General features: G+C 37.7%; 2 protein-coding genes and 1 non-coding gene across 3 annotated transcripts; 1 reads left to right on the top strand and 2 right to left on the bottom strand.

Moving 5' to 3' along the window:
* The first annotated feature begins 280 nt into the window (after positions 1-280).
* LOC113233130 lies at positions 281-3,726 on the top strand. The gene is made up of 4 exons (XM_026468125.1): positions 281-1,519; positions 1,666-1,750; positions 2,223-2,412; positions 2,811-3,726. Exons 1-4 carry the CDS (start codon positions 540-542, stop codon positions 2,996-2,998), a joined length of 1,443 nt encoding a protein of 480 aa, XP_026323910.1. The 5' UTR covers positions 281-539; the 3' UTR covers positions 2,999-3,726.
* A 1,110-nt stretch (positions 3,727-4,836) lies between these two features.
* Trnav-aac lies at positions 4,837-4,909 on the bottom strand. The gene has a single exon. It is a non-coding gene; the product is annotated as a tRNA-Val (tRNA).
* A 719-nt stretch (positions 4,910-5,628) lies between these two features.
* LOC113233047 (raf homolog serine/threonine-protein kinase Raf-like) lies at positions 5,629-27,723 on the bottom strand. The gene is made up of 11 exons (XM_026468003.1): positions 27,145-27,723; positions 23,951-24,142; positions 23,143-23,255; positions 17,587-17,704; positions 16,233-16,337; positions 14,630-14,771; positions 13,640-13,752; positions 13,166-13,386; positions 11,749-12,031; positions 10,207-10,523; positions 5,629-8,436 (listed from the first exon to the last, which is right to left on the bottom strand). Exons 1-11 carry the CDS (start codon positions 27,721-27,723, stop codon positions 8,406-8,408), a joined length of 2,214 nt encoding a protein of 737 aa, XP_026323788.1. The 3' UTR covers positions 5,629-8,405.
* Between the last annotated feature and the right edge of the window lie 49 nt (positions 27,724-27,772).

Here is a 27,772-nt window from a genome sequence, read left to right on the forward strand (position 1 = left end):
ACTTCCTTTCATCGATTTGAGGCTAGAAGATAAGTGTATCCGAACAGGAAAAACTTGACACATGATTTGACGCATCTAACATGTATAACCTCAAAACAAAAAGCGAAACATGCAATTTGTTTTGAAAAATTTATGATTTTTTTAAAACAATGAAATCGAAGTCTTTTGATTTAAGAGTATCTCCAACTCAAAAAGGTAAACTTAATAGAACTTTTGACTTTGTTAGTTTATATAAAACTACAGAGGAAACGAATGCCAAATTGCAAGAAAAGCGCAAGCCAGTTGGAAATTTGGATGGAGAAGACGTTGGCGAGTCCGCCGGGAACACTGAAACCTGGAGGCGGGAGCAATTGCCCAATAAAAAGAGGAAGAAAGTAAAAAATGAAATACTGGATATTTCCGTGATTAACATCGACAGTCACAGTTTAGGAGCGGGAGCGGGAGCGACGCACACCTCACCGGTAAGGTACACGCGCGGGACGTCCACGCCCGTGTCCAATACGAAACCGCAGCAGGCAGCACCGAAGGTAAAATCTATTATGAAAAATTCTACAGTAAGCATGGACGACGCGATGGACAGCTCGGCTGCCGATAATCCGACGAGCAGATCGAAAAAGAGAAACAAGTCCGTCAGTTTCATGCTCGATGACACTGAAGAAGTTGTTGTGAAGAAAGCAAAGTCTGAAGAATACTTAGACAGCAACCATCGAAACGGCAAACCTCTTAACAAGTATGAAGAGAAAAAGAAACTTAAAAAACTGAAGAAAAGCCCACAAGCAGAGAAGGAAAACAATGCAAATATCAACATGGAGACTGATCAGGGTGACAAACAGAAAGATGTTTCCAGCAAGAAACTTAAATCTAAGGACAAGTCAAAGCCCTTACTAGCAGAAGCAACTGGAGATTCTCCTCCTTCTGATGCTGCAGTAAGTAATCAAGACAAGAAGAAGAAATTTAAGAAACTTAAAAATCGGAATAAGACTGAGGAACCTACAGAGAATGAAAGCAACAATAATGATGATAATAATGAACATAAGACAAAAAAACTAAAAAAAAAGAAGCATCACTCCAAAGTTGTACATCCACCAGATACCACAGAAACTGAAGGGGAACCAGCAACCAAATCTCGCAAAACAGATGTGAAACCGGAAGTAATAGCTGAAGACCTTGAAAACCTAAGTATTGGTGACAATGCACACACACTTACTAACTTGCTAGATGAATTGACAGTAATAGATAAAAATAAAAAGAAAAAGAATAAGCTACGACGCAAGAAAGATAAAACTAAAACTGTAAGTGTATCAAGCAGTGAGAATGCAGAGCTGGAAAAGATTGAAGAAGGGAAAGAGAAGGTGAAATGGAAGAAGAGGAAGTGGAACAAGGACAGAAAGGGAGATGTGGATGATGATACGCTAGGAACAACAGTAATTGTGGAGAATTTACCATTGCAGATCATGTTAGAATACAAGACTTTGTTGGCTCATCATTTTGGGAGCCTTGGACTTATTAAGAAAATTGGGTAAGTACCTAAATCATTATAAAATTATTCTACATACTATCTACACATAAAAAAAAGAAATATTGTAGAACCGCTGTAAATCTGACTTGTATGGAACCTTACTTTTTTAACAGTTGTAAAAGAACTATATAACATTACCATTCCAGAATTGCTGAAGTATATCCTACGGAAGAATCAAAACCAGTCTTTACAACAACTGTAACATTTTATAGTGAGGCTGCAACAAATAAGGTAAACTATACCCAAAAGATTATGAACCTACCTTGCATTTACATAAATGAGAAATTATAATTAATATATGTCTGTGAAGAAATTGGAAGTGTTACAGTGATTAATTTTCAGGATAATAGTAGATAATAGTGTACCTCAAGACTAAAGTACTTTTGAAGTTCTTTTATTTCATATTAATGCATGACATACATAATATCCTGATGGTACTTATTCATAATATTTTTTATTGGCATTAATACTTTATTTGAAAATGTGAAAATGGTGATACAGAAGCTAGACCAGGCTCCAGAATAAAAAATTAAACCTCCTTTCACAAACCATAAAGGAAATTACAGTGAAATAATGTTATCATGTAATAGTTGTGCTTTGTAGCAAAAATATATTTACTTCTTAAATGTAAAATATCAGACCAAAAATTTAATATCTACTGAACAAAAAATTATTACAATAATCACATTATGTTTTTGTTTAGGCCTTAGAAGAAGACAATTCAGAGTTCAAGGGAAGTCGGATTCGTGTAAAGCGTCCATTACCAGCGACGCAGACGACACTCGTGGTGCGCTCCTATGGCGATCTATCGGAGCAGAGTCTGTGCTCCGCGTTCACCAGTGCGGGCCGGATCCGAAACATCCGCAATTTGGTTAAGGGCAGGAAGTCTATGGGTAAATATAATGACAAAATACTTTTAAATAAATACTTATACAATCAAAAGCTTTAGAGCCACTGCATACAGCGTATTTTTGCGCGCGGAAGACACGCGTTTATGGCGCTGTAAAGAACATATGCAAAAGTTTGTTGACTGCGACTGACCCACGTTTGAATCGCGTTAACGCGCGACGTCTGCACCTAAAAATACGCCTTGTGCATTGGTTCTTATGTTCCACGCATATTTACATCATAGCTGTACATTATTTCACTGTAAAGTTAGCACTGCAACCTCCCAACACCTGTAGAAGTCATTAATTGCATCGGAAAACGAATCGAATTGAGCACACGGGGTTTTTAAAGCCAGATAAAGTAAGAGGGGTTAAATTATGACACATGATGGTAATATCCACAGCAACGGCGTTCATAGAATTCGACGGCCCAGAAGCCGTGGAGAAAGCAATCAAGATGGCGGAGGACGCGCGCATCGGCGGTAAGAAACTGCACGTGTGCAAGTTCGAGCTTCGCGGCGGACGGAAAAGTGAGAAAAAGAAACACCCGGAGAGTGAAAACGAAGGAGGCAGCGAGGATTCCAACGATTAGATTAAGGATTTCTTAAATAATAGTTTGGGTTCCGTACGGTCATCAATAGGGAGACACCACACTTATCGACACGGAATCGCATTTAAATATCAGCTGACCTTTACTACATTTTTAGGTATAAACTCTAATCTAAAAATCTTGAGTATAATGACTGATTCTGACTTCCATTTTTATAGAATTATTTTTTGTTGCACATCTTTATCTTTATTTTTGATGCTTGCTTATATTACCACTGCCATAAACCAAGTATATAAAAGGTTTTGTACCCTATTTCAAGAGTAAGTAAGCTAAAAATTACGTGAATAATATTCAATGGTCAGTTGACAAAGTTAATTTTGTTTTATGGAATATATGTATTGTTGATAATATTAATAATAACTGTTATGTACTTAGTACAGGTATGTTATTCCATGTTTCATGCTGTGTTTATGTACAAACTGCACATACTTATAACGTTATCTGTAATATAATATTTGTGAAGTACTTTATCAAAAAAGTGATACAAATAACTGATAATTATAATGAACGATTGATTATCGTACTTAAAACGTAGGATACATATGAAAGTCTGCTTAACCGTGTTTGTTCTTAATAGAATTGGCCCAAACAATTTTCTTAAACCATATTCAATTATATTATCTAGACAAGACGTCATTTAAAGTACAAAAACATTGTTACCGACTTTTGTACCAGTTTTGAAAAGGTAATTGTGAAATAAAATATAGTCATTTTCATTTCACTTTGTGTATTACTTTATTTTTTAAGAGTGAATTAGAAAATCATTGCCCTATGCTTGCCTTGCTTGATATAGGACTGTAAGAAATAAGTTCAGATTATTGAAAAAATCATCATATGTAACAATAGTTCGAAATAAAGAACACAAATAGTACATTTTTGCAGAGGCCGTGAAGTAAGGGATTGGTGGACGAGTATAAATAATACCAGTCAAGTAATCCCCGTTCTTGCCGAGGCATGTATGGAATTTTTCTCAATGTGAAGGAAGATGTTTAACTGCCTCCTTGGCCGAACGGTTACCATGCCGGACGGCCACACAGAGCTCCCAGGTTCGATTCCCGGAGAATTATTTGTATAGCCTACGTTTATTTTTCTTGTGAGTTTGGGTGTAATTTGTGTTTGTCTATGTGTGTGCCCATGGCACTCGCGGCACAGGGTTGCCTAGTGCGGAGCTATGTTGTGTGCTTTATTATTATTATTATAGAAAAAGTAAAAAAAAAATAAAAGTAATATTTGACATTTTAGCAATTGCTAAAATGTCAAATATTACTAGATTTTATAAAAGAAAATGTTATTGTTTTTCCAGAAACATTAATAGTAGGCTGCTGAACTTCTGATGATGTATTTGAACGTGTATCTATTACTGTATTTTCGTTATCGCTTTTCTCACTAGCACTCATTTTCGCGACCAAAATACAAAAAGACGAAATAACAAAAGAATACCAAAACTCTTTAAGGGTACCGCCATTTTCTTTTTTTTTTTTAAGTAAGCGGTATAGGTTAAAAAAAAAAAATTAAAAAGTTTAGAGAAGTGGACAGTAATGGGTTTTCACACTTACTTGCAGGCCTTGACCGGGAAAAAGTCGCACGGTCCATACATACAAACTTTCCGTGTTCGTTTTTGAAAGTAATGCAAACATTTCCGAATATATTTGCGAAAATTCACTTTGTGAAAGCAATTTCCCGGTTCGATTCCGGGGACCTTCTGGGATCGTAAGATAGATGTCTAGGATATTTTTGGCCCACCCATAAAATAAAATTGTAGTTACATTACATAAAAAAAAAAAGGATAAATAACAACTCGAAAAAAACAAAACTTACGTTGTTTCCGCCCGGGATCGAACCGGGGGCCTTCTGCGTGTTAGGCAGATGTGATAACCGCTACACCACGGAAACTTACTTTCAACCGACGAAATTTATGACCACTAGTTTTTTGTACGAATCTATGGTGGAGTAGATTACAATTCTGTCGTCATTTTTCTAACTATATGTCTTTTACAGAAAACAGTAGAAGTTAATGAATATACAGCACAAATTACAAGACACAGTGGAAATATTCATCATATTACATGCTAGACAGAAAATCAATTTAGCCTAAACTAATTTCAATTTTGTTTTCATACGATCATTATTGGTTATGCTTGTGGCTCATATGAATTCAAAAGCGGGAAAAATTTTACCGGTATATCGAGTTCTTGGGTTTTCGCAATTGTTACACATAGGAAATGAAACTATTTTTCCGGATTTAATTTACGGGTATGTTTGACGTCACACTGCGCCTGCCTTCACGCCGCTTCCCGCGGAGTCGCCGACGGCAGTTGTGGAATTCTTGCGAATGCGCGAGAATTCCGCGGAAAACGCGCGACGTGATTTTTGGCTCGTAACTCTTTTGTTACAAAATTCGCTTTCATTCCGTTCTGCCGCGAAATTTTAGAATCGGTCGACCCTTTGTTTTATTCACTAAGTTTGAGACCAGGCAATTGGTTTAGTTGTTTGGCTCATTATTATTACATTCACACAAATAGTGTTTTTATTTTAAATCGCTATACCTATTACCTAACCCACAGTTAGTATTTTTGGGTAATATCTAGAAAAATTAAACACAATAATCAGTTTGAAACAATAATTTATTGTGTCTTTAGAGTCGATAGTATGCGTTAAAATTAATATACACAAGATTCACTGGACGAGTGTAGATGCAGATTAACACTTGCCTACTAAAATTATAATTACAGTAACATTTAATTATGTACAATAATAAATTATAAGGTTGCGAGGCCTGCACCTCTGATTTACAGGGTGGTGCGAAACATCACCAGGAGAATAGGAAGATTCTATATAAGGAAAGTATTCACTGTAAGCCAGTTGACAATAGCAGTGTGGTTAACTTATTATTCTTTTCATTTCCTCATGTATCATAAGGCGGCGTGAGCGAGCAAGCTGTATAATATGTCTCGTAATACGAATCAAATCTTCCCAAAATTTGATTTTTACCTGTACCCAACGCATACAGGTATGTACTATCAACAAAGTTGATACGTTACCGTTTTAAGAGTACTTTTCGCGTGCAGACACCAGCAGTTAATAGCGGCCACCAGCAACTTGCTTGTTCTTGTCACCCGATGGCGTTTAAGGGCTAGTATTTCATCAAACATGGGTCAACAAAATAAGAGACTGGACTAATTCTAATCTCCACTTGCAAGCCAAACTGTTTTGGTATTAGAAGGCTTCAACTTCACTGACAGAAAATATTGCATTGGCAGATGTTACAAATACCTTAGCATGTAACAACATACACTAATAGCCATTTATTAACATAAGTATATCCTGTTGTTGCTACGTACTGCACAAAAACTCTTCCCCCGTATAAAGCTTACTTCTTCCCCTGGTTTGGAGCTCACGTGTTCACTCCACGTGAGTTCTGGGGTTTGAAATTCAAAGCACGTTTACACAACCCTGACATGCATTTATTTACTCTTAAAACCTACATAGAATCACGTGTCGGGACAATACCATCCGCGCATATATGCCAGCGAGTAAACGCGCCTTGTGTGCCGTCATATGCGGCGCGCACTTCAAAAGGTAGCCATTGAGCCCATTACGACCACCATTTAGTTAGCGCTAGTCTATTCTTTTGACTAGTAACAACATACAACGAGTTTTGCACCACTCTGTATTATAAAAAACAAATAATACTTTACATTCCAGATATACAAAAATATTTATTTAGTCAGAAAAATAATTTTTCATGTCATTGGTGCATGATTTCCTTTCGTCATAAGGCAGAGATCGCATTTGCTGTTGTTTCTTAAAAATTATGTTTATTTCATAATAAACACTGATACTTTCGTAAATAAAAGAAGTATTTGGAGGCACTTTTTCTATTGGTTTTGTTACTGTAAGAAACTACTCAAATGTTCTAATAGGCTATTTGAGGTTAGAATATGAAATTCGGCAGATTGTCCACCTGAAGGAAACTTTAGACATTTTCGACACTAAACCAGTTATACTTAATGTCGCAAATGCATAGTTAGTTGTGGCAAATAAGATGTTCAGTCTGTACCTGTGTGCTCTCAAAAAGGCAGACAGGCAGTAATTGTACATTTTCCACTGCAAGTTAGGTAACCTTTGAAATGTCACACTGCCCATTATTTAAAACTGAACTTAATACTTTTAAGTCGGAATCGCGATCGTATTCTATCGATTTATTGCTAATCGAATTACTTGTGACTTCAATATTTATTATTATGATAACGATTGAGGAAGATTCTTAACTCAAAGACCCCGAGTTGTTTATGTCATACGACAAACTAAAGTTGACTTCTCATCTCATAGGCAACACACTATAACGATAAGAGCAAGTAAGTAAGTAAGGTTCTTTCTCAGTGTCAAATTAGGATTTTATACACAACTTCATTCAGTTGTGGACATGTTTTAGTACAGAGTGCACTAGATGCTATAGTTATGACAAAATTAAATAAGCCTGTGGGTGAATATAAATTATGATATACACCACCACTATGGCCTATTGAGTAATACCCCTTTTTTGAATAGAACCAACTCGTCGAGAAATACAGGCACCATACAGTTGATGAAATTCGATACATCTCTTCAAATCGTTCTGCTATTACAAGGTGCCTAAGACAGTTTGGTAAATAGTCAACAATCCAGTCAGCAGTGAAGCAATAGATTTTAATAGCACTCGAGAATCGGCCTTGTAATGGCAATCAGTGTTTACTCATAGGAGGAGTCTCTTCGTTGTGAGAGGCAGAACTGGATAAATATTAAAATTTAGTATTACACATTATCGCTTCAGTGTATCGTCTACAAGAATCTAAACATCACGTCAAGTTAGTATCGCAAACAGTCCGTAAAGTCTCACTATCACCACACTCCAAAACAGACAGACGTAGCGACGGAGCCACACTTCCCGTGTGAAATCTTCGACAAGACACTTCGATCGTCGGCGGACAGCATTACGCCTACAGAACGAAACTTCGTACGGCATTGCGTTCGCAACAAATACGCCGACGGATGCAAACGTCATCCCTTCGCGTCACATGCTCACTATCGGTCACTTCACTAGAATCGCTTTCCTAATATGTACACACTCGCGGCACTAGTACGTGGAGCAGCAGCGGCACAGGGCCGCCCGGAGCCTCGCGAGCGCCGTGGGCACCTCGGCCCGCGCGGGCCGCAGGTAGGCGGGCGGCGGGCACAGGCCCAGCAGCCAGGCGCGCTTGTGGCCCGCGCCGGCGCGGTGGGGCCGCGCGGCCGCGCCGGCCGACGAGCACGGCCCGATCGAGTGCCGCGCGGGCGAGCGCGACGGGCGCGCCGCCGGCGCCGCCGCACACCACAGCACAGCCAGCCGCCGCTCGCAGCCAGCTGCCACCTACGGGTGCCGCTGGTTCGGCACTGGGATTCTGCAAGTAACGTTCGCGCACTCAATTCGACATAAAGCCAATACACCCTGAGGGTCGAGCGGTGGGAGTCCCGCCACAACGTGAATTCTAATTCGTTCGTGCTGTCGACCGGTTACCTCACTCCAGATAGTATCTAATCCAAGCATATGGTATTGGGCTATGGAAAATTTTACAGACGATGTTGACCTGGGCATGCAGGGCGGTAAGGTGTAATATGCTGGCCCGCAGGTTCGCACGGTGCTCATGCGAGATTAAAATCACCCTTTTCAAAACATTGCCAGACCCCTAAACACATGCAACCTGTGGAGCAATTACACTAAAAAAGCATACAGTGCCTTGCATGTCCAATTCAACAACACCCTCAGAGGACTGCTGAGGATGCCTCGAAACTGTAGTGCCTCAGAGATGTTCGCGGAGGCTAGAATTCAGTCGTTCGCAAGAGAGGCATCCCTGTTGGCCAGACTGAGAGGCAGTACCAACAGCCTTCTTAAGGTGGTAGCAGAGAGGATGGACAGCCCAATCGTTAAGTATTGGATGTCAATCGTTGCTCATGAAAATCAATACTTCGCTTTTTACAATATTAAATATTTCGTTCATAAATAAATAACAATATAGGAAAATATAATAAGAATAAAAAAAAGTTGAAACAAACAAGCAAAAAAAATTACACTTGAAATCGTCATACTGGAATGAAATTTCATTCCTATGTATAACAATCGCGAAAACCTAAGAACTCGATATCGTCATACTGATTAACCTCTACTGTGCATTAGTAAGACAGATTCCCCTGAGAAGAATGAGCAAGAAACTCTAAAGTGTTCACGGTGTGGCCTTAAGGGTTACTCTTTGTACATATACATTTGAACACATTTTTCATTACAAAATTTCTTATAAACATCTTAGATAGAGTTCCTTTTTTCTGGAATCCTCCAGAAAAAAGGAACTCTATCTAAGATGTTTATAAGAAATTTTTTCTGTGTGTTCGATCTTTGTATTAATAATTATAACAAACTAGTGGAGTAATTTTACAAAAAATAATTGAATATCAATTCAATAAAAATTTAATCTTAGATAGAGACTATTTAAGATGATGAGATTTTTGTTCTCCAAGTATGCAGAAGTTGTATAATAAACCGTTACTTTTTGTTTCACTAAAGTTTTAAACCTCGTAAATGGCAAGTTTTGAATATCAATTGGAACCTTATTATAGATACGTACACATTGCCCCTTAAACGAATTTGTTACTTTGTCAATACGACTGTTAAGATATTTTTCTAGTCTCTTTATTTCTATTTCTTTAGTCTGTCAGTATTTTTCATTAAAAAAAATTCTATTTTTCCTAACATAAATAACAATTTCATAAATGTACTGTGACGTTAGCGTAAGAATGTTAATCTCTTTAAATGTATTATTCAAAAACAATTTGGGTTTCCAGATTGTAAATTGCCCTGGCCGCATGTTTCTGCAGGACAAAGATTCTATTAATCAGTTTAATCTAATGCAGTTTGCAACTTCACTTTTACAAGATCTTTTTGCTAGTGGGAAACTGGATATTGAACATTTAATAGCAATATTTCTCATTGACGGTAAACGGAAACAATGTGGTGATATCTGCATGTCGAAGAAAATTTACAACTTTCAGAAAACTGTTGAATCCACTTTAGGCCTGTATATGGAACTGTGACCTGCACCCTCTCCTCTCGATTATTGGTAGTGGGGCATATCAAAGTTTGAGCATAGTAATGATTAGTAATATGACTTATCTCTTACCCGTAAAAAGCAGGAAAACTAGTATCAGTATTGAACTGGAAGTTGACCGGCGTTTTGGGCGAGGCGCAAGAATACGAGAGGCAGTCATCGGACGCGTGCAATTGTCTCGACAAGACAGGCTCGGACGCCGACCGCGTGATCTTGGGCAGCGCTCGAAGCATACACTCTAAAGCCGCTAGTATCTGCCGGAACAATGGCCTTTGAGATCTGTCCAGCTTTATGCAATCTTCGAACAAGCGCTTCAATGCCTGCGGCGCGTCTTGACGTAGTCTTCTTGCGTCCGGTCTGAGTAGACCACGACCTACCATCCATAGTATCTGTGAAAAGATAAAGTTAACTGTCTTATCTGTTGGAAAAAATAATGACGGATACTAAAGTAATTCTCCTTTCTCTGCTGTAAAAGCAATGTTTTCTTTTTATCATGTTAAGTGAAGGGACGAGCTTAGTTCTTCGCCTGGTGGTAAGCAACACGCCTACCCAAAGATTTAAATCTCAAATAACTGCACCCGTCACCTTGAGATATAAAGTTTCACGTGCCTGTAATTTTTCAACACCCTCACCCTTCAAAAACGGGTACGAGGTTCAAGCTTTACTATCGATTATAGATTTTTTCATACTTGTAGTTAACTTAATTGTAAATACTATAAAAGAAACTTATGAAGGATCCTTCCTATTTCAAATGAAGTATTTGAATGAAAGGTCGTGAAATTAATAAAAAACAAAGTGAACACGCGGATAAATACAAAGCCTGATTATGTAATCGACATCAAACGGCCCCGCATATCTCGACCCCTTTACTACGAATGGATATAACTTATAGTTTCACAAACAAAAGATATTTGGGTAATTTTCAGGAAGTTTTTTGTACTCAATTTTGGTGACAATTTCTTTTTAATCAAATATTTATAGAATATCATCCTGAAGCATTGTTTAATATTGGAGTGTGGTAACCTGAAACATTCTTTAATATTTCACGATAATATATTCGAGTAATTAAATAATAAAAATTGTCACCCCAATTGAGTACAAAAAACTTTCCTGAAAATCACTGATTTACATCATATTATGATTTAGAATTTTATTGAATTTGATGTTCTAGTATACACATTCCTTAGACGTAATTGCTAATAACGTGTGTCATAATTTTTCACACACCTACTGCTTCCGTGGCCGATCGGTTACCATGCCGGACTAACACGCAAAGGTCCTAGGGTCCATTCCCGGGCCGGAATTAATATTTATATGGCCTCCATTTATATAGATTTTAAGACTTTCGTGGTTATTCACTAAATGATTATCACTAATATCAGGTCTCTTACCAAGGTATGACTTCTTTTTATTTTCCCGATATTCCGAAATATCGGGAAAATAAAAAGAAGTCATACCGTGGTAAGAAACCTGATATTGGTGATAATGGCCTCCATTTATTTATCTCATGAGGTTGGGTGTAATTTGTGGTTGTCCATGTGTGTGTCCATGGCACCCGCGACTCAGGGTTTCCCTAGTGCGGGGCTATGTTGTGTGCGTTATTATTATTATTACCTGATCCTTATTATTTAAATGAATATACGGCAGCTCCCCAGCCATCAGTTCATACAGAACGATGCCATATGCATAAACATCGGACCGGAACGTATACGGCGCAGGTTCCTCCATCCGGATGACTTCTGGAGCCATCCAGAGGATAGACCCTGTGGGCTGCTGCCACTGCACCCCTCCCGCACCAGCGCCGTCCGACCACCGCACCTTGGCCGTGGCTAGACCGAAATCGCCGATCTTCACAGACCAGTCGTCGCGAAGGAATATGTTATTCGATTTCAGGTCCCTGTGAATAAATATAGACAATTACAATGGGTGCATACAGATTATTGATTACTGAAATAGATTGCTTCTGCCACAATCTCAGTTACAATTACATGGCTCAGGTGTCAGCCATCTAGCAGATTCTTAGGGAACTAAAAGTGAACAATCTGGCTTAAAACCGTCTAATACATAAAGTAGGTTTGTCACACATATTAAATATTTAATCACTGATGAAATTTGATTCTGTTTGTTTTCCCAAAAACAGCAAAACATCTAATTACAATACCACCACCGAACGGAACAGCCAGCCATTGTCAGAGATATTATCTTTACTACAATAAATACAGAATATTTTTGGAATATACGGAGACGTACATTCCAAAACGTGTCATTTTGCAATTTTCATCCATTATAGCAAAGCTCAATTATAACCGGTCGATTTAAAGTGAAACAATTGACGACACCCGTCAGTTGTTTCTAATTCGGGCTGGCCAATCGGAGCGCAGTTGTCATTGTAATGATATGGCAGAATAGTTTTCAAACAAATTAAATGACATTTCGTCTCTATTTATGGCTATACACTCGATGCTACACATAGAGCCAAATAAGGAGTTAAAATAATAAATACGACCATAGTGTGGACGGTTAACTTGCGTATTTGGCTCCATTGATGTGCGTCGAGAAACCAACCAGCGCGGCAACGCGAGATTCGTGTCTGCTGTATTTGTCGAATAGGCAAACACGGCAAATGCTCTGTCATACATGCTATCTACACACGGCGATTGTTTGCCAAATATATCAAACACGTAAATACAAATAACCATGTGCAGTGGCGGATTTGCCCTAAGGCCCAGTAGGACCGGGCCTAGGGCGACAAATTGTGACAAAAAATTCACTGACGATAACAAAAAATAACTCAAAGTACCTCGTCGTATCGTATAACAATAATATTCCTAAATCACTTTCGTACATTTTGTATATGTAACATATCTACAATGTAATGTGTGTGTAAAAAACAATGCGTGTATAAAGGAAGACGATAAGCGACTGCATCGCGACTGCATCGCATTTGCATCGCTGCTAAAAGTCGAGGTGTGTAACCGCTCTTACTTGTACCATTCGATATTCTGTGCATTTTCTTAGTACAAATACGAACCTATGGATGATGTTCTTCGCGTGTAAGTAGTCCATGCCCTGCGCAGTCTGTCTTGCGACGTCGATGAGGTACAGCAATGGCAGTGGCGTCTCCAGCACGTGCAAATGCTGGTAAAGACTGGAGCCTTCGCACCACTGCGTCACAATGGCGAGAGACGGCTTCGACACGCAACCCATGAATAGAAGGATGTTGCAGTGCCGCGTCTTGCGGAGGACTGCCACCTGATAACGTGGAACAATAAGTTTTAAGGAGCAAGGAAGTACCAAACAATGAGCCAAGTTCACTGTCAAAAACGTTTGTTCGATGGATACTTTCAAAACCTGACACAAAGTATTACATAGGCTGAATACTTTGTTGGGAAATTACTAAGTTCAAAACAAAACATTCCACTCGCTAAAAATAATTCCAAATTTGGAATTTATACTACTTATGCAATATTTTAGATGATTTGAAATGTATATCTATGGACAGTACCTCGTTCTTGAAGGCCTGCAGCTGCGCGGGAGTGGGAGTCTTGACGTTGAGCGTCTTAACGGCCACGGGCCCGTGCCAGTGCGCCTTGTACACCGTCCCGAAACTGCCAGACCCTGCAACCATACCGCACATTTTATATCTATGGACGTATGGTAGACGGACGTCCCGGAAGGAGATAAAGACGGACAACTATGAATTCTGTAAGGCTTTTCTGTAATAACAGTTGGAATCAATTGAGCAACACATTACTTATCAGTCTACTTGCTACTAATGGCGATGAAGCCCCTTTCAAGCCCCCTTAGAAGTTTTGCGAACACGTTGGCTACGTAGCATTCTACTATGAAAAATTATATGATGGGCAGGGGGTCGATTCAGAACCTTACGATAACTCACTTGTCGTACGATTTCTTTTCATTTTTATTCACAACACCCGAATCGAACATCAAACTGTAGTATTCGAAACCGAACCGAAATGACGTCACACCCGTACGATTACTCGAGCTTCTCGACCGGCAAAGGCTACAAAAGTTATTCAGAACATAGTTATCGAATGAAAGTTACCGAACGTCCTATTGTTTACAGAGCAAGAATGTAACATGGAAATATTTTATTATTTTAAATAAAGTCTGGATTTTGCTCAATTTTATTAATTTATTCTAATGCGAGACTAATGCATTCCTATATTTTAGATTTTAGGCCTTTAAAGCCTTAAAAATATATATGTAAAAGAACTTCATTTTTCTTATAATCTATAGTTGCCGACTAACTCCGCAAACGTTGTTCGATAACGATATCCTATCCGTATCCGAATCGATCGTTTTAACTCGAATGTCATGAATAGCTGGTAATTCGAGAACGATATCCAATCGCACGATTCGGTTAAAATATCGAAGAGTTCTGAATCGGGGTCCAAGTATGTCAGGAGTTTCAAGGTCATTCATGGAGGTATATGGTGCGTATATGGAAAATGTAGAAACGAGTGGTAGTGACCTATCCGAGCACCGATGAGGATCTCGTCTGCCGGGATGACCCAGTCGTCGTAGCTCTCCCGCGGCGCGAGCACGTTCTTCCACGACTCGTCGGCCGAGCGCGCCCGCGCTCGCCGCGGCCGCAACGTGCCCGTCGGCGACGCCTGCAACCACGCGTCGCGTTACTTGCCTTACTAGCATAGCGGCTATTGGTGGTACACGCTTATCCATAACACTGCCGTCCACTGCTGAGACATAAGTTGACAATGTCCCATGTGCGTGTAATTTCACCAGCACCAGCACCAGCACCCTTACCCTTCACGTTCGAGAAATAGGTAAGGTGGCAGTACTTCCCCGAACAAACTCTCATACAAGAAGCACATGGTGTTTTAAGGGCGATAACTGAGAAATTTCCAACGAGAGTCTGTTAGAAGCCCGGAGCCGAAGGCTGAGGGCTTTAGCGATTCGAGGTGTGTAATTTTTACCGCCCGTTCTACATACAATGTTTTTCATCACATATGCGAGGAAATAGATACAACGGTAATTTATTTATTGTATGAATAAATATATATATAATTTTACAATTAACTTTTTTTATAAAAAAAGAAACAGTTTGCCAGCTATTCTTCCACAGATAATACAATGATAAATAATGCAAATGTTTCGTTTTTTATACCTCAAGTTTAGAAGAATATTTCTTCAGTAAGTTCAGATATTTCGAGCATAAAAACTTTTTGCTTAATCTTGACGTAAAAAATTCAAAGAGCGATAATGTACTGAAAAAGCTCTTTGCCATAATTTAGGACATTATGGTCGACTCGCCTGCCTGTCATGACTATGTTTACGAGCAAGTGCGATGAAAAATGTCTTTCGTGTGTTCCGCTCACAGAAAATTCCAAAGTTTGAAGTGATTATCTTAGATAAATATTTATACCTCGATATTTATAAAATTAATTGGACCAACAGAACGCTACCGCTAGTAACGTCGTACGATGTTTTGTATCCCGAGACATATCCAAACGTGTCAAACGTCAATCTCAAAAAAATCAGTTACCAAATTGTTTTCCCAAATATTGTTATTCGTCTTTATTTAGTATTCTCATTGTTTGCCTGTCTTTTTCATAAAATCGAAAATAGACAATCGATTGGCCAAACGTTTGTCCAATATGTAAGTATTTATTAATTACGTAAGTATTTATTCGATATAAGAGTACACACTGCAATAGCACGATATACACGTAATTAATTTTATTTTCATTTCGGGACGCATACGTCCGTCACTCACTCAGCTATGGTCCATTGAAAACCAGCGTCACTGCCTAGTCTTGGTTGTGACTTTAGCTGAATGGGATCCTTTTGCACACGCCACAGCCGCACATATGTCGGTATAGTATTACATAACTTGTTGTTTAAATGTTGTTACGCTGTTTGTGTTATTTTTGTTTTTATTTATATTAGTCTTTTGTTGTGCCTTTTTTATATCGTGGCCTTGCAATATATGGTCTCTATTCTAAAAGAACCCTAGCCTTGAGTAGCCTTCAACACAATTCAACAGATTGGGAAACACAGACTAGTAGCAGTGTACTCCATTTCTCAAAATCCTTTATTCTATTGCATCACAGTACCTGCGTACTCTGACTGTGTTGCTGGTCGCTACCCTTGTCTTTGTCGTCCTTACTCTGCCGCGCAGATGACGTCAGGTAATTCGTGGATTGAGGAGAGTTATTACACTGCAACAAATTGAATTAGTTAGCACTGAAAGATATGTTCCTCGGAATAGACTACATTGGGTAAATCAATTCTGTTTTTATATATTAAATAAATATTTCGTTGTGTCGTTTTGTGGGTAATAATACCTACCTATTCTAAGTGAAAATGTTACTAACAATTTGTATGGGGCTATGGCTGAAATAAAGAATTTCTATTCTATAATATTAAAATTTTAATGGTGACTGAAAAGTCGCCTGTATATCATATAGTCCCTTTGCAACAAAAGGATGTGACTTTGTAAGTTGTGTACACAATTCAAAATTTTAAGTTACGCCGTTGTACGAGTACATCGAGTACATAACCAGAAATAGAGACGAAATACGTGGCCCGTATTTCGTCTCTATTTCTGGTTACTCATCAGGTAAATGGGCCTTATATCACTTTTAAATATCAATTCTCGTTTGCGCTGAAATCACAAATTACAAAACTGAAATAGTACAGCGCCAACAACTGACCTGTGTGTACATCTCCGTATATTTCAAAAATATTCTGTACTTATTGTAATAAAGATAATGTCTCTAACAATGGGGGCTGTTCCGTTCGGTGGTGTGGAAAAAACAGTAAAACATCTAATTACAAAACAAACGGAATCACATTTCATCGGTAATTATTATATGTAATTTAGAAATTTTCGTCCATTATAGCAAAACTCAAGTTAAACTGGTCGATTTGAAATGAAACAATTGACAACACCCGTCAATTGTTTCGAATTCGTACTGGCCAATAGGAGCGCAGTTATCACCGTAATGATTTGGCAGAATAATTTTCAAACAAATCAAATGACATTTCGTTTGTATTTCAGGTTACATACTTCGATGTACGACTACAATACTTTTCACTTCTGAGTGAAGTAAAAGAGAGATAATAAAGTGGCGTAATTCGGGAAACTGTCCAACAAAATAGACGTCATGTGACTGGTGCCTAAGGGAATAACCAAACTTATTAACGTGGAATCGGTCAGAAAAAAATTACGACCATGCGATAAGAGCGAAAATGACGTTGCGCGTTTTGCTTCCGATCGGACCGCCGCTGACGCGAAACGCATAACATCTTTTTCTCTCTTATTACATAGACGTTAAGATTTTTCTGACCGGCTTTATGCGATTCTGTATCTATAAGTATGGTGACTCCCTAATATTACACACTGCTTGATATGAAAAACATTATATTTCAATTGCGCCAATTTATTATTAGAGGTGCGATGTGTACCTGGTTGTACTTCCGCTGATGATCTGCCAGCGTTATGGAGCGTTGAACCATGTTGATGCACACATTGGGCGCTGAGTTAGACCGGTCCGCCTGGTTCAGGGAGCGCGGATGCTGCTGCCTGATACCAGGAACGATACGATAGTGTTAGAAATCGAATTAACCAGCTATCATCAGCTTATGGAATCATGACTAGATGAGCTACTTCAGAATAGTTTTAAGGCAATTCCCAAACAAAACATATAAGTAACAACGGTAACCAGAGGTCGGAATAGGGTACTAGAGTATACATAGAATAGGTAATACCTGCCTCTGCTCAATGACTTAAAAGAATTGTAGACAATATAAATACAAATTGCATAAATTGTTAGTACTGACCATTGACTTACAAAAAAATGGACGACGGGTCTAATACAAAAACCACGAAAAAAATGTTCCAAGTCAACCTATTTAAACGTAGTGACATGTAAAGGAATATGAAAAAGCTAAAACGTTGAATTTAAATTGTAATGTCATCGCAGTACTGTCTAATTTTGCTTGCTTCGCTGTCAGTCGAACAAACGAAGACTAGAGCGTGAATGACGCCCTGTATACGATTTTAACGCCCTATAAGTTTGGACACTTTTTAGCGCGGACCCGACGACGTCCATAAAATTGTAAGTCAATGGTACTGACTAACTAAATTAGTTATATTTCGCACTTACTATTTTTTTATTAAATTCTAATTTGTTATTGTTTGTTGTTTCATGCAATTTGTATTAATTTTCCCTGAAATGCATGCTACATCTAAACTAAAAAAACGACCTCAAAAGTCATTCATCCCCTAGTTTGCCACCCTTAGAGAGGGAATATTTTCTTCAAATGAAAATGGGACCACTTCTGAGGTATTCTCTTTCCAACAAAAAAAGAATCATTAAACTCGGTTCACAAATGCCGAGTTATCGCGTAACATACAATCGAATTGAGAAACTCCTCCTTTTTTAAAGTCGGTTAATAATAAATATGAAAAATAAATAAATCTAATATAATATACTATAATACCTTCATTGTTAACTACATGTTTCAACGAATAATTGTATTGTATATTGTTCCACGTGTTTTAGTAAGTGAATTTTGACTTTTAATCTTCTGGGATTTCAGATTATTATAGTATTATGCACTCTATGTGTATTACTCGAAGATTAGGCAAATATACTTTATCTATTCCGATATCTAGTTACAGATGACGGTGTATTGGATCGGGTGTGGTTAACGGCGCTGTATATAATAGCAACCGCCAACCTTTCGGGTGTAAGGTGATTTTGTACACACAAAAAACAATATACAAAAGCGTTAAGGTGCAAAATTACACAACGCCGTATTAGACTCAATTTACATTGCCCCAAAGGACTAGAAGCGAATTTTTTTAACCATAGCATTAATAAATGTTAGACAACATCATATACATTAGCGGTGGGTGATGGTTACAAAGAAAATATAGAATAAATCGATAGTTGCACTACCCATTTGATTTTCGGCTCAGTCGTCTTCGCCGAAAAAGAATCGAATATAGTTACTAATTCAGTAATTACCATTAGATGTTCGGTGTCTAAAAATAAAAGGTTCTCTATGCTATGGTACGTAATGTAAAAAAATCGAGCCTCTTTCTTATCTAGTACCAATCGATCCTATATCTCATTTAATAACAATGAATCCTATTCAATCAATCAGCCTATTGTAGGTCACTGCTGGACATAAGCCTCCCCAAGTGCACGCCGTAGTGCCCGATCACCCGTTTTCCGCATCCAACCACTATCCGCGACCTTCTTCAGATCGTCGGCCCATCTTGCAGGGGGACGTCCAACGTTACGTTTGCCGAGGCGTGATCTCCACTCAAGAACCCGTATACTCCATCGCTCATCAGTTCTGCGAAAGATGTGGCCAGCGCACTGCCACTTCAGCTTGCTACATTTCTGGACGATGTCCACAACTTTAGTCTTATGCCGGATAACTTCGTTCCGAACCCTATTACTATTACGATATTTGATCAACCATCAAAAAGTGAAATGTAGTAATATTTAGTAACTAATTGATAATCAACAATCGAATTCTTCCAACTATGTTTACAATCGAATATTTCGTTTTCATACTTTGCTCTGATCCCAAAGCAAGTAACTAAAGTACTTGTGTCGTGGAAATCGGAAACAACGACGGTACCACAAACATCCAGACCCGAGACAATATACTAAAGTAAGTTTTTCTCCTTGTTGGCGGAATGTACCAAGAACGAAGGCCAGCGACACCTATTGTTGACTACATTACAACTAAACCGCTCCAACATTAGTTTTTTTCAAGGAATACTGTCAGAACCCTTATCCAATTACACGAAAATGTTGTGTGACATGGTAAATCATCGTTAGTTGTACGTGTAATAACTGTAATAAAATTTAGAACTGTATTAAAAAAAAAAAAAAAAATGTGTAACAAATAGAATAAGGCTATGATAGGACTGGCATGTTCTCTAGAATAAAAGTCCTGAAACTAAATAAAGATTAAAAAAAAAAAAAAAAAAGTTTTTCTATAGTTCGGAACCCGGGACCTCAGAGATGGCGACACCATGAAAACCGGTGAGCAAGCCACTCAAACACAGAGGTCGTCAACTATATAGCATAATTAAGTTTGTGTCAATTATGTAATGTACACAGAACAATACATACAGAAGAAGTGCTAAGTGAGCGTGGTACGTGTGCCAATAGTACGTGGTGTTCCACATACTTGAGCTCAATTCGCCATTTTCGCTTGGTACGTTATGGTCGTGTCAATTACTCGCGCAAAACCTCGACAATCGCAGAAAAATGCCTTGCAATATTATCCGTGGTGGTGTTCCATATCATCATATAATTTAATAAATTTCCAAATTTCCGTTTATCGTAATAACATTTTTGTTAAAAGAAACCAAAGTAAACCTCATGCCGCTGCAATATGGTCGATTCTTTTTCGAGAACTAAGTAAACATCTCGAATTCGTCGTCGTTCAGTAATTGACCGCTAGATGGCAGCACATTGATTGAAATTTGAATATAAAATCAAAATGTCGTCACTTGCAATCATGGGTATTGAACTTTCAACGATATGCGAACAAGGTACAGTTTAAATTTTATTAAAAGTCCAGAATATGTAATTTCTTTTTAAATTAGAACCGACCAATCATTATCAAGATTTCATAGAGTTTCAAATTATGAATGTGTGACTAATCGAGACTTAGGGTCTTATTCCAGAACTCTATTCTATGCTCAAGTCCGGACTTGTGTATGATTTAAAGCACTAGAAATCATACTCAAGTCCTTGCCATTAGGGTTGTATTTCCAGTGCTTGAAACTTATGTCCTGACTTGAGCTTTGAGTAGAGGTTTAGAATACGACGCTTAAAGCATTTGAATTTTTTCTTCTTCCGTGGTAACGTACAAATTAGACACGAGCCAAAAAACAGGTAGCACATCCGTGTCGAATTTTCGCGCAGTCTCAGGAATTCCCACACCCACTGTATCGTATCTAATTTGTACGTTACAAAATTGACGACTAATTCTATGTAAATTTTCATTATAAAAATTAGCTTCGGTTCCGTTCCGCGGCAATGAAATTTGAGTCTTAGGTTCTAGTAATCAGGTACATATTGATAGTGCATTGTGAAGAGTTAAATTCACACTCCCAAAATTTTATTTACAGGTGACTTCACTTGTTAGCGTAGTGAACGGACACATATTTGCTATTTGCCTTTATTTCTGTATGCCACCGCCTCTGTGGGCCGGCTAGAACAGAAGACGTAACTACAAAGTCACGTTTGCACACGTTGGCACAGTCCCGGGGCTGATGTGATTTTTTTAGTAACATCTGCCACCGCCGATGGCAAATGCAACGCAATTTAGTTACGGAAATTCTTTAATTTAAAAGTCACCGATTGCAAACGGTGATCTAGACGTTGGCGCAATAAATTTCAGACGTAACTAAATTGTGTTGCATATAGCAACGGCGGTGGCAGACGCAATTAAATTAAGTCACGTCTGCCCAAGGCGGTAGTAAACGTACTAATAACACTAATACAAAAACTATATTAGCTTGCATTATGTACAAACAAGCATTATTCGAGTACATAGGATAATCACCAGTTGACATCAAAGTCCTTCTGTTTCTTGGCGGGCGACACGGACCTGTCGAGTACGTCCGCGGTCAAATATGAAATTATTTTAAGACCATAATATCACAGCAGGCATTGCCAGTGTTATATCAGTCTTTATAGACATTGTCGATTTCCGGTAAAATCAATTTGGAAAATGAACTTCTCTAAATTGGTTCGGAACCGGTTGTTATAATAGGGGCACTATTCGGCCCCCAAGTTGATATCGTTGCTCTGGTATTCATAGTACAGGGAATTCCCTGGTTTAAGATCAGGTAAAACCAGAACACTGGTATGTTTGCATGCCACATTACATGTGTCTGAACTCTGGGATGAAACCAATGTACAAAAATGTAAACAAGCAACGGTCACTGTCAAAGTGACATCTCATAGATCATAAACCTTTTTTCCAGTTAGTTTGGTAGGAATACAAACCAAACGGCTTGATCTTATCCATCCCGATCGGGCAAAAACTAACTTTTTTATTATTATTATTATTAATTATAACTATTTAATATAGAATCAACTTATTATTTTTATTTTATAAGCATTATTACTATTTTTAGTAAATTGTTTAATAAAAACACTAATGGCAATAAATTATTGTTAATAAACTTTCTGTTTAAAATTATTTGTGTTTGTATGCCTATAGATAAAATAAAAAACCGAATAAAGAAAGAAAAGAGCAGCCAAAGGTTATGCTTCCACGAAACATTGCCAATAGCATAAAAAATATTTCCACTGGAATAAGTTTCTTGAGCTTATCTTATTAAATAGGGTGTTTTAAATAAAAATGATGATTTGATAATATTATGTTGGTGCACATGCACACAATATAAAAAATCTTGCATTATTTTTAGACCTTTTCACATTTCCGCTTTTCTTAAAATCTTTGTTTATAATTGCATCAACTTTGTTTCCATAGTTGAACATCAGTTGCATCTCAGAGTAGAGCACCTATTTTTATAGGGTTGCTTTACTACGGTAGTGTATTTAATAAAAAGTATTGTAATTGTAAGTATAAATGTTACTATTTTGTATTGATTTCTATTTTCTTTTATTTTTAATCAATCTAGGATTTCAGTACAATGTACATTGTACAGTAAAGAGCACGTCAAGCTTGACTTTTTGTACTTTGCACCATTCTTATCGTAAGCGGCATAGAGTTGGATTTAAATCTTAAGTGTCAAGCTTGGCGTGCCCTGTACTTAAATCTTTGTACTGTGATGCTAGTGTATATTAATATCTTTAAAGCAATCGTTGACATGCATTGAATTGTCCACTTCCGTGGATCAGATAAGTTTTATAAACACCTAAAAGAACATAATACGTTCTCATGGAACATGTGACTTTCTTTCTCGTGACTTTATTCTTCCTCTTGATTTTTCACACATATCAAAATACTCACTTGCCGTCAACCCGCATGAGGTGCGGGTAGCCGAAGTTGGGATACTGCAGGATGGCCTGCGTCTCCGGGTTTTGCGCCAACAATACTTTGTAGTACGTGTCAGTCATCCGTACCTGTTTGCAACGAGGTTATGGTGAATTGATCTTTTTATAGAAGTTTCCAACAATAACAATCAACTTTAGTTGTTTTCAGATTTGCAATTATGGCCAACACTTGCTGTCGCGAATTATGTCGCGATTTAGTATCAGTTTTGTAATATGAAGCATTAATAAACTTCGTCTGTTATGATACCTAAGAGTAGACAACTAACACGGCAGTCCAGGCGTCTCAAATTCTGAAGGTGAGATATCAGGCGTCTGCTGGGAGTGCACTGGTTGGTCGGCACTACAGTTGGTAACTTTGCACAATGTTTATTACTAACTTAGATACAGTATTTGTCGACTAGACAGCCTGAAGATAAGAGTACGACGAATCAGTCAGTCAACAGAATTAAGAATGAGACCCGCCACTTGTACTAAAGGTATAAGGGGGCATGAAGCGGTGGCAGAGGAAGGGCTGAAGGGGTGTATTTGGAGGCCCATCATAGGGATCAGAGGATCCCACTAGTTCTGATCAAGAGGATCGATATGAGGTCAAGGACCTATTAGGATAATTATAGTAGTCCTATGAAGCAGAATGAACTTAGAAGAAGAATACGCGAAGAAAGATACTCTATTTAAAGGCTGTTGTGATCGAAAGAATGTCGCATATGTAATTTACATTATGATTTAACCCTAGGCGTGGCGACAGCAGGTTAAGTGTCACTTACCTGATGACAAATACTGGGTACTTTATCAGCGCAGCGCTGATGGAACTTGAAGTTGCACTGCGAGCAGTAGAAACCGTTGAATAGCAGCCGTCGGCAGCACTCGCAGAAAGCCAGCGTGAAGAACGTCTTGCGCGTGAACTGGTGCGAGATGTGAGACATAATCGGCAGCTTGTCCAACGTCCGAACCGTTACCTGTTGTTAGCAAAGCTTATGTTATGTTAGTCGGGAAATGTGCAATTTTGAGGAAAATTAATTATTTACATCACAACGTAGAATATAAAATTCCAAAAGAAACCATATTAATATTTCCTTCAAAACTGTAACTAACGTACGTTTGTGCTAAAGGAGACGATATAAGGGCCTCTATGTGTGACAAAAATCGTCAGCAATAAAAGTAATATACTTTTTTTTTCAAATTGTCATAAGTAACTACATTCTGGTATTTCCAATTTCATTGCCCTCTCTTAATATTTTGATGAAAGAAAGTTATTTATATAGTACGATCATTTTCTATGCTTTAATGAAAACAATTAAGTTTTTTCAAAATTAAATGTCACACTCTAGTGTTTTTTTTAAATTTTTTTGGAACATATAGTCTTTTACAACAATAGAATAAAATACATTTAACTTATTACTAAACCTATATTCTCTGTACTCATTGGTGAACAAATATAAGGTATAACCAAAGACGAGCAATGCTCATTTAAAAAAATGTAATTAATTAAAAAATTATAATAAAGTTAAACAAAACAAAGAAAGATCGAACAACTAATGATGAGCATACAAATCCGTTCTAAATTTTGATTTGCTGATGTGACTTTTAAACTCCTGCAAAGAGTCAAATATTTCAACTTCACTACATTTCACATGGTATAAGGAACAAGTCCTTTTTATGAAACTGTTGCTTCTGTAACATGTCTTACTAAAGTTAATGACAAAAATATTTTTTTACGATTGGCTCTTTCATTATTTCGCGGCGTCCGAGAAATACATTTTTCAACAAAAAAAGGGTGTCAACAACGTTATGCAAAATTTTGTATAAATAATACACACACAATGGAACAACACTGTACAACTTAAGGGATGACTCGTAGTCTACTTGATTATGATGCATTCTATAGTCCAGAGCGTTGATGAATTTACGCTGTATTCTTTCTATTTTATTCTGGTGTACATTTTGGTAAGGACTCCATACAGAGGTTACAAATTCGAGCCTGCTATGGACGTAACTATCAAAAAGCAGGAAGATCTAGGAAAGCTAAACACAGCCTTGGCTAGTGTATAGAAAAGGGGCCTTATATTGCCACACCTGTTGAAACAGGCTATACTATAGAAACACACAACCTGTCCAGTGTGAGATTTGCAAAATTTTAATCAATTTGTTATTCAAGATACTGCGAGAATGTTGTATATATGTAGTGTATTTATAATATTATTATTATAAAACATTCCTTGCTCAAGGACACATCAATCTGGACATTTCCACATTGAAGATAAATTTAATTGTATTGACTTATCTATCTACTATTCATAATAGTCCAAAGTTTATGTAAAGCTTCATTGTACCCCCATTTGCATGTCCTAATTTTCCATATAAAGGTTATCTTTAAAACACATGTACACTATGTTTGCCTATTGCACATTACATCATTCTAATATACTCACATTATTGTTTTGTGTTGTCAGTAAAATTAACATTTTCAGTAAATAGGCTCTTACAGAAACTGTTCATCTAACAAATCAATATCAAGGAAAACAGATTTGTAATAAAATAGTACAAATCAGGCCAGTAATATGTCGTTAACCATTCATAATTTTTTTTTTTATAAACAGATGGTCATTTTCATAATCATGTTCCATTATATATTACCTGTTACAGATAAGATTGCACGCGCAAACATTTATCTGCCACTATAACCCAACAAAGGAAAACTTTAATCTGTCATACTATACCGTATGAATTTGAAAATAATTTGTGCATAATATTGTAAAGCAGTACAGCAAGTTACATTTTTAAGGAAACCCAATTGCTAGTTAACTGTATGTAGTATTGTTATACAATAATAATTAACAGGTTAACAACTTATAATTACAGGATTTCAGTGGCCGCTTCTAGCTTAGTAGCTACCAGCATGAATGCTAGTGCTGATTGAGTTAAGTCCATGACCGGAATCAACAGAGCCACAGCCATAGAATACTACCTTTGCCTTTTCAAAATACTTAATAATACATTTTTTAGGAAATGGGAGAGGTGAAATCTCAAATATACATATACCCAATAAAATAATGATAAGTATACTGTGCTAAACGACAACACCAATTACCTAGTTTTGAACTAGGGAATGCCCTGTACGAGGGCAAAGTAACATAATATGTACATCGACTCATTCATAGAAGAAAGACCTACATGCAAGACTGCTTATTCTCAGGACATTGTACATTCCACTCACTGTTCTTAGCTGTAGATGTCAGATCGACCATTGATTGATTTTATATTTTTCCTAAACGAAATAATACATAAAATTCAGAAACCACCTACAGCTAGCCCTTATTTTGAATAACGACATTATGTATTTATCTTCTTTTCGTTGTTTAATCACATCGGACTCTGTTCTTCCAATGAGTTTATATGTCGTAATTAACATAAGGATTGAGCTTTCATAAGTTTTTCAAGTCATCAAATAAGTGAGGGAGAATTTACCTGGAATCTAGGTAACATTATTGAAGTATAGAAATTTGAAATGCAAATGTGGACATCAAAGATGAAACTGGTGTCCTTCCTCCATTAGAAACAAACTGATGACAATGTGCAGTACTTTTACTTTATTCATATTTAATATTTTTATGAAACTGGCCTCAAGTTTAAATAGCAAGAGTATGGGAATTGTTTACAAAAACAAATTGTTCACTCAGAGTGACAAATATTATATAAGTAGGCATAATCAGGTATTCATTAATTACTACACCTGACCACAGTGCCAAAATTAGCACTAGGTCATAGTTACATGTCTTCTACACACCATGTAAACAAAATATTACTGGAAACCAATATTAATAATTACAGCAATCACACAAATACTCTCACTGATAACTTGTTTACAATTCACAATGTTAAACAAAATAGAACAAGAAACAAGGACCCTCTTACCACTCTGAGTGGATATTAATACCACAAAAATGCGACAAACACTGACCTCCTCAGCGTCGATCATGGTAATGTCGATGTCCCATGGAATCACTTGGTTATTTCCTGTCCGTACAACTTCACACATCTCGCACGTTAAGTTCCGCAGCTTCAGCGCCTTCGAGAGCGCGTCACGCAGCGTCACACCTTCCTTCACCTGCACACTCGTCCGCTGCTGGTTCGGCAGGTGCGCCCGCAGGAATACCTTCGGCTGCCGCGTGAGCGTGTCATACTTTTTCGAGTCATCTTGCAACGAGCACTCCTCACTCCTATCAGGCGATTCATTCGCCAACAACTCCCGCAAAGTCCGTTCCTTCAACTCCAAATTATGCAACTTAGACGTAAGCTCCTGGTACTCGGTCAAATAAAGCGTCGGCGGGTGCTGTAAACCAGCGAATTTTGCATTCAGAGCGTCAATGTTTTCGCGAGTCACATTTATTATACTTTGAATGTTCCTAATTTCATATGTCGGATCCGCTACGTCGTCACTATCAGTAGATGTCGACATATTATCACTATTGAGGGATAATGCAGGTATATTTCCATTAATTTTTCTTGTACAATTTTCTTTCTCTCTAGTAACTGCCATTTCTTTTCTTTCACTTTTTTTAATTTTTCTCTTCAACTCGCGCATACAT

Source organism: Hyposmocoma kahamanoa, unplaced genomic scaffold (assembly GCF_003589595.1).
Source record: "Hyposmocoma kahamanoa isolate Upper Pololo Valley unplaced genomic scaffold, ASM358959v1 78, whole genome shotgun sequence".
Taxonomy (NCBI): Eukaryota; Metazoa; Arthropoda; class Insecta; order Lepidoptera; family Cosmopterigidae; genus Hyposmocoma; species Hyposmocoma kahamanoa.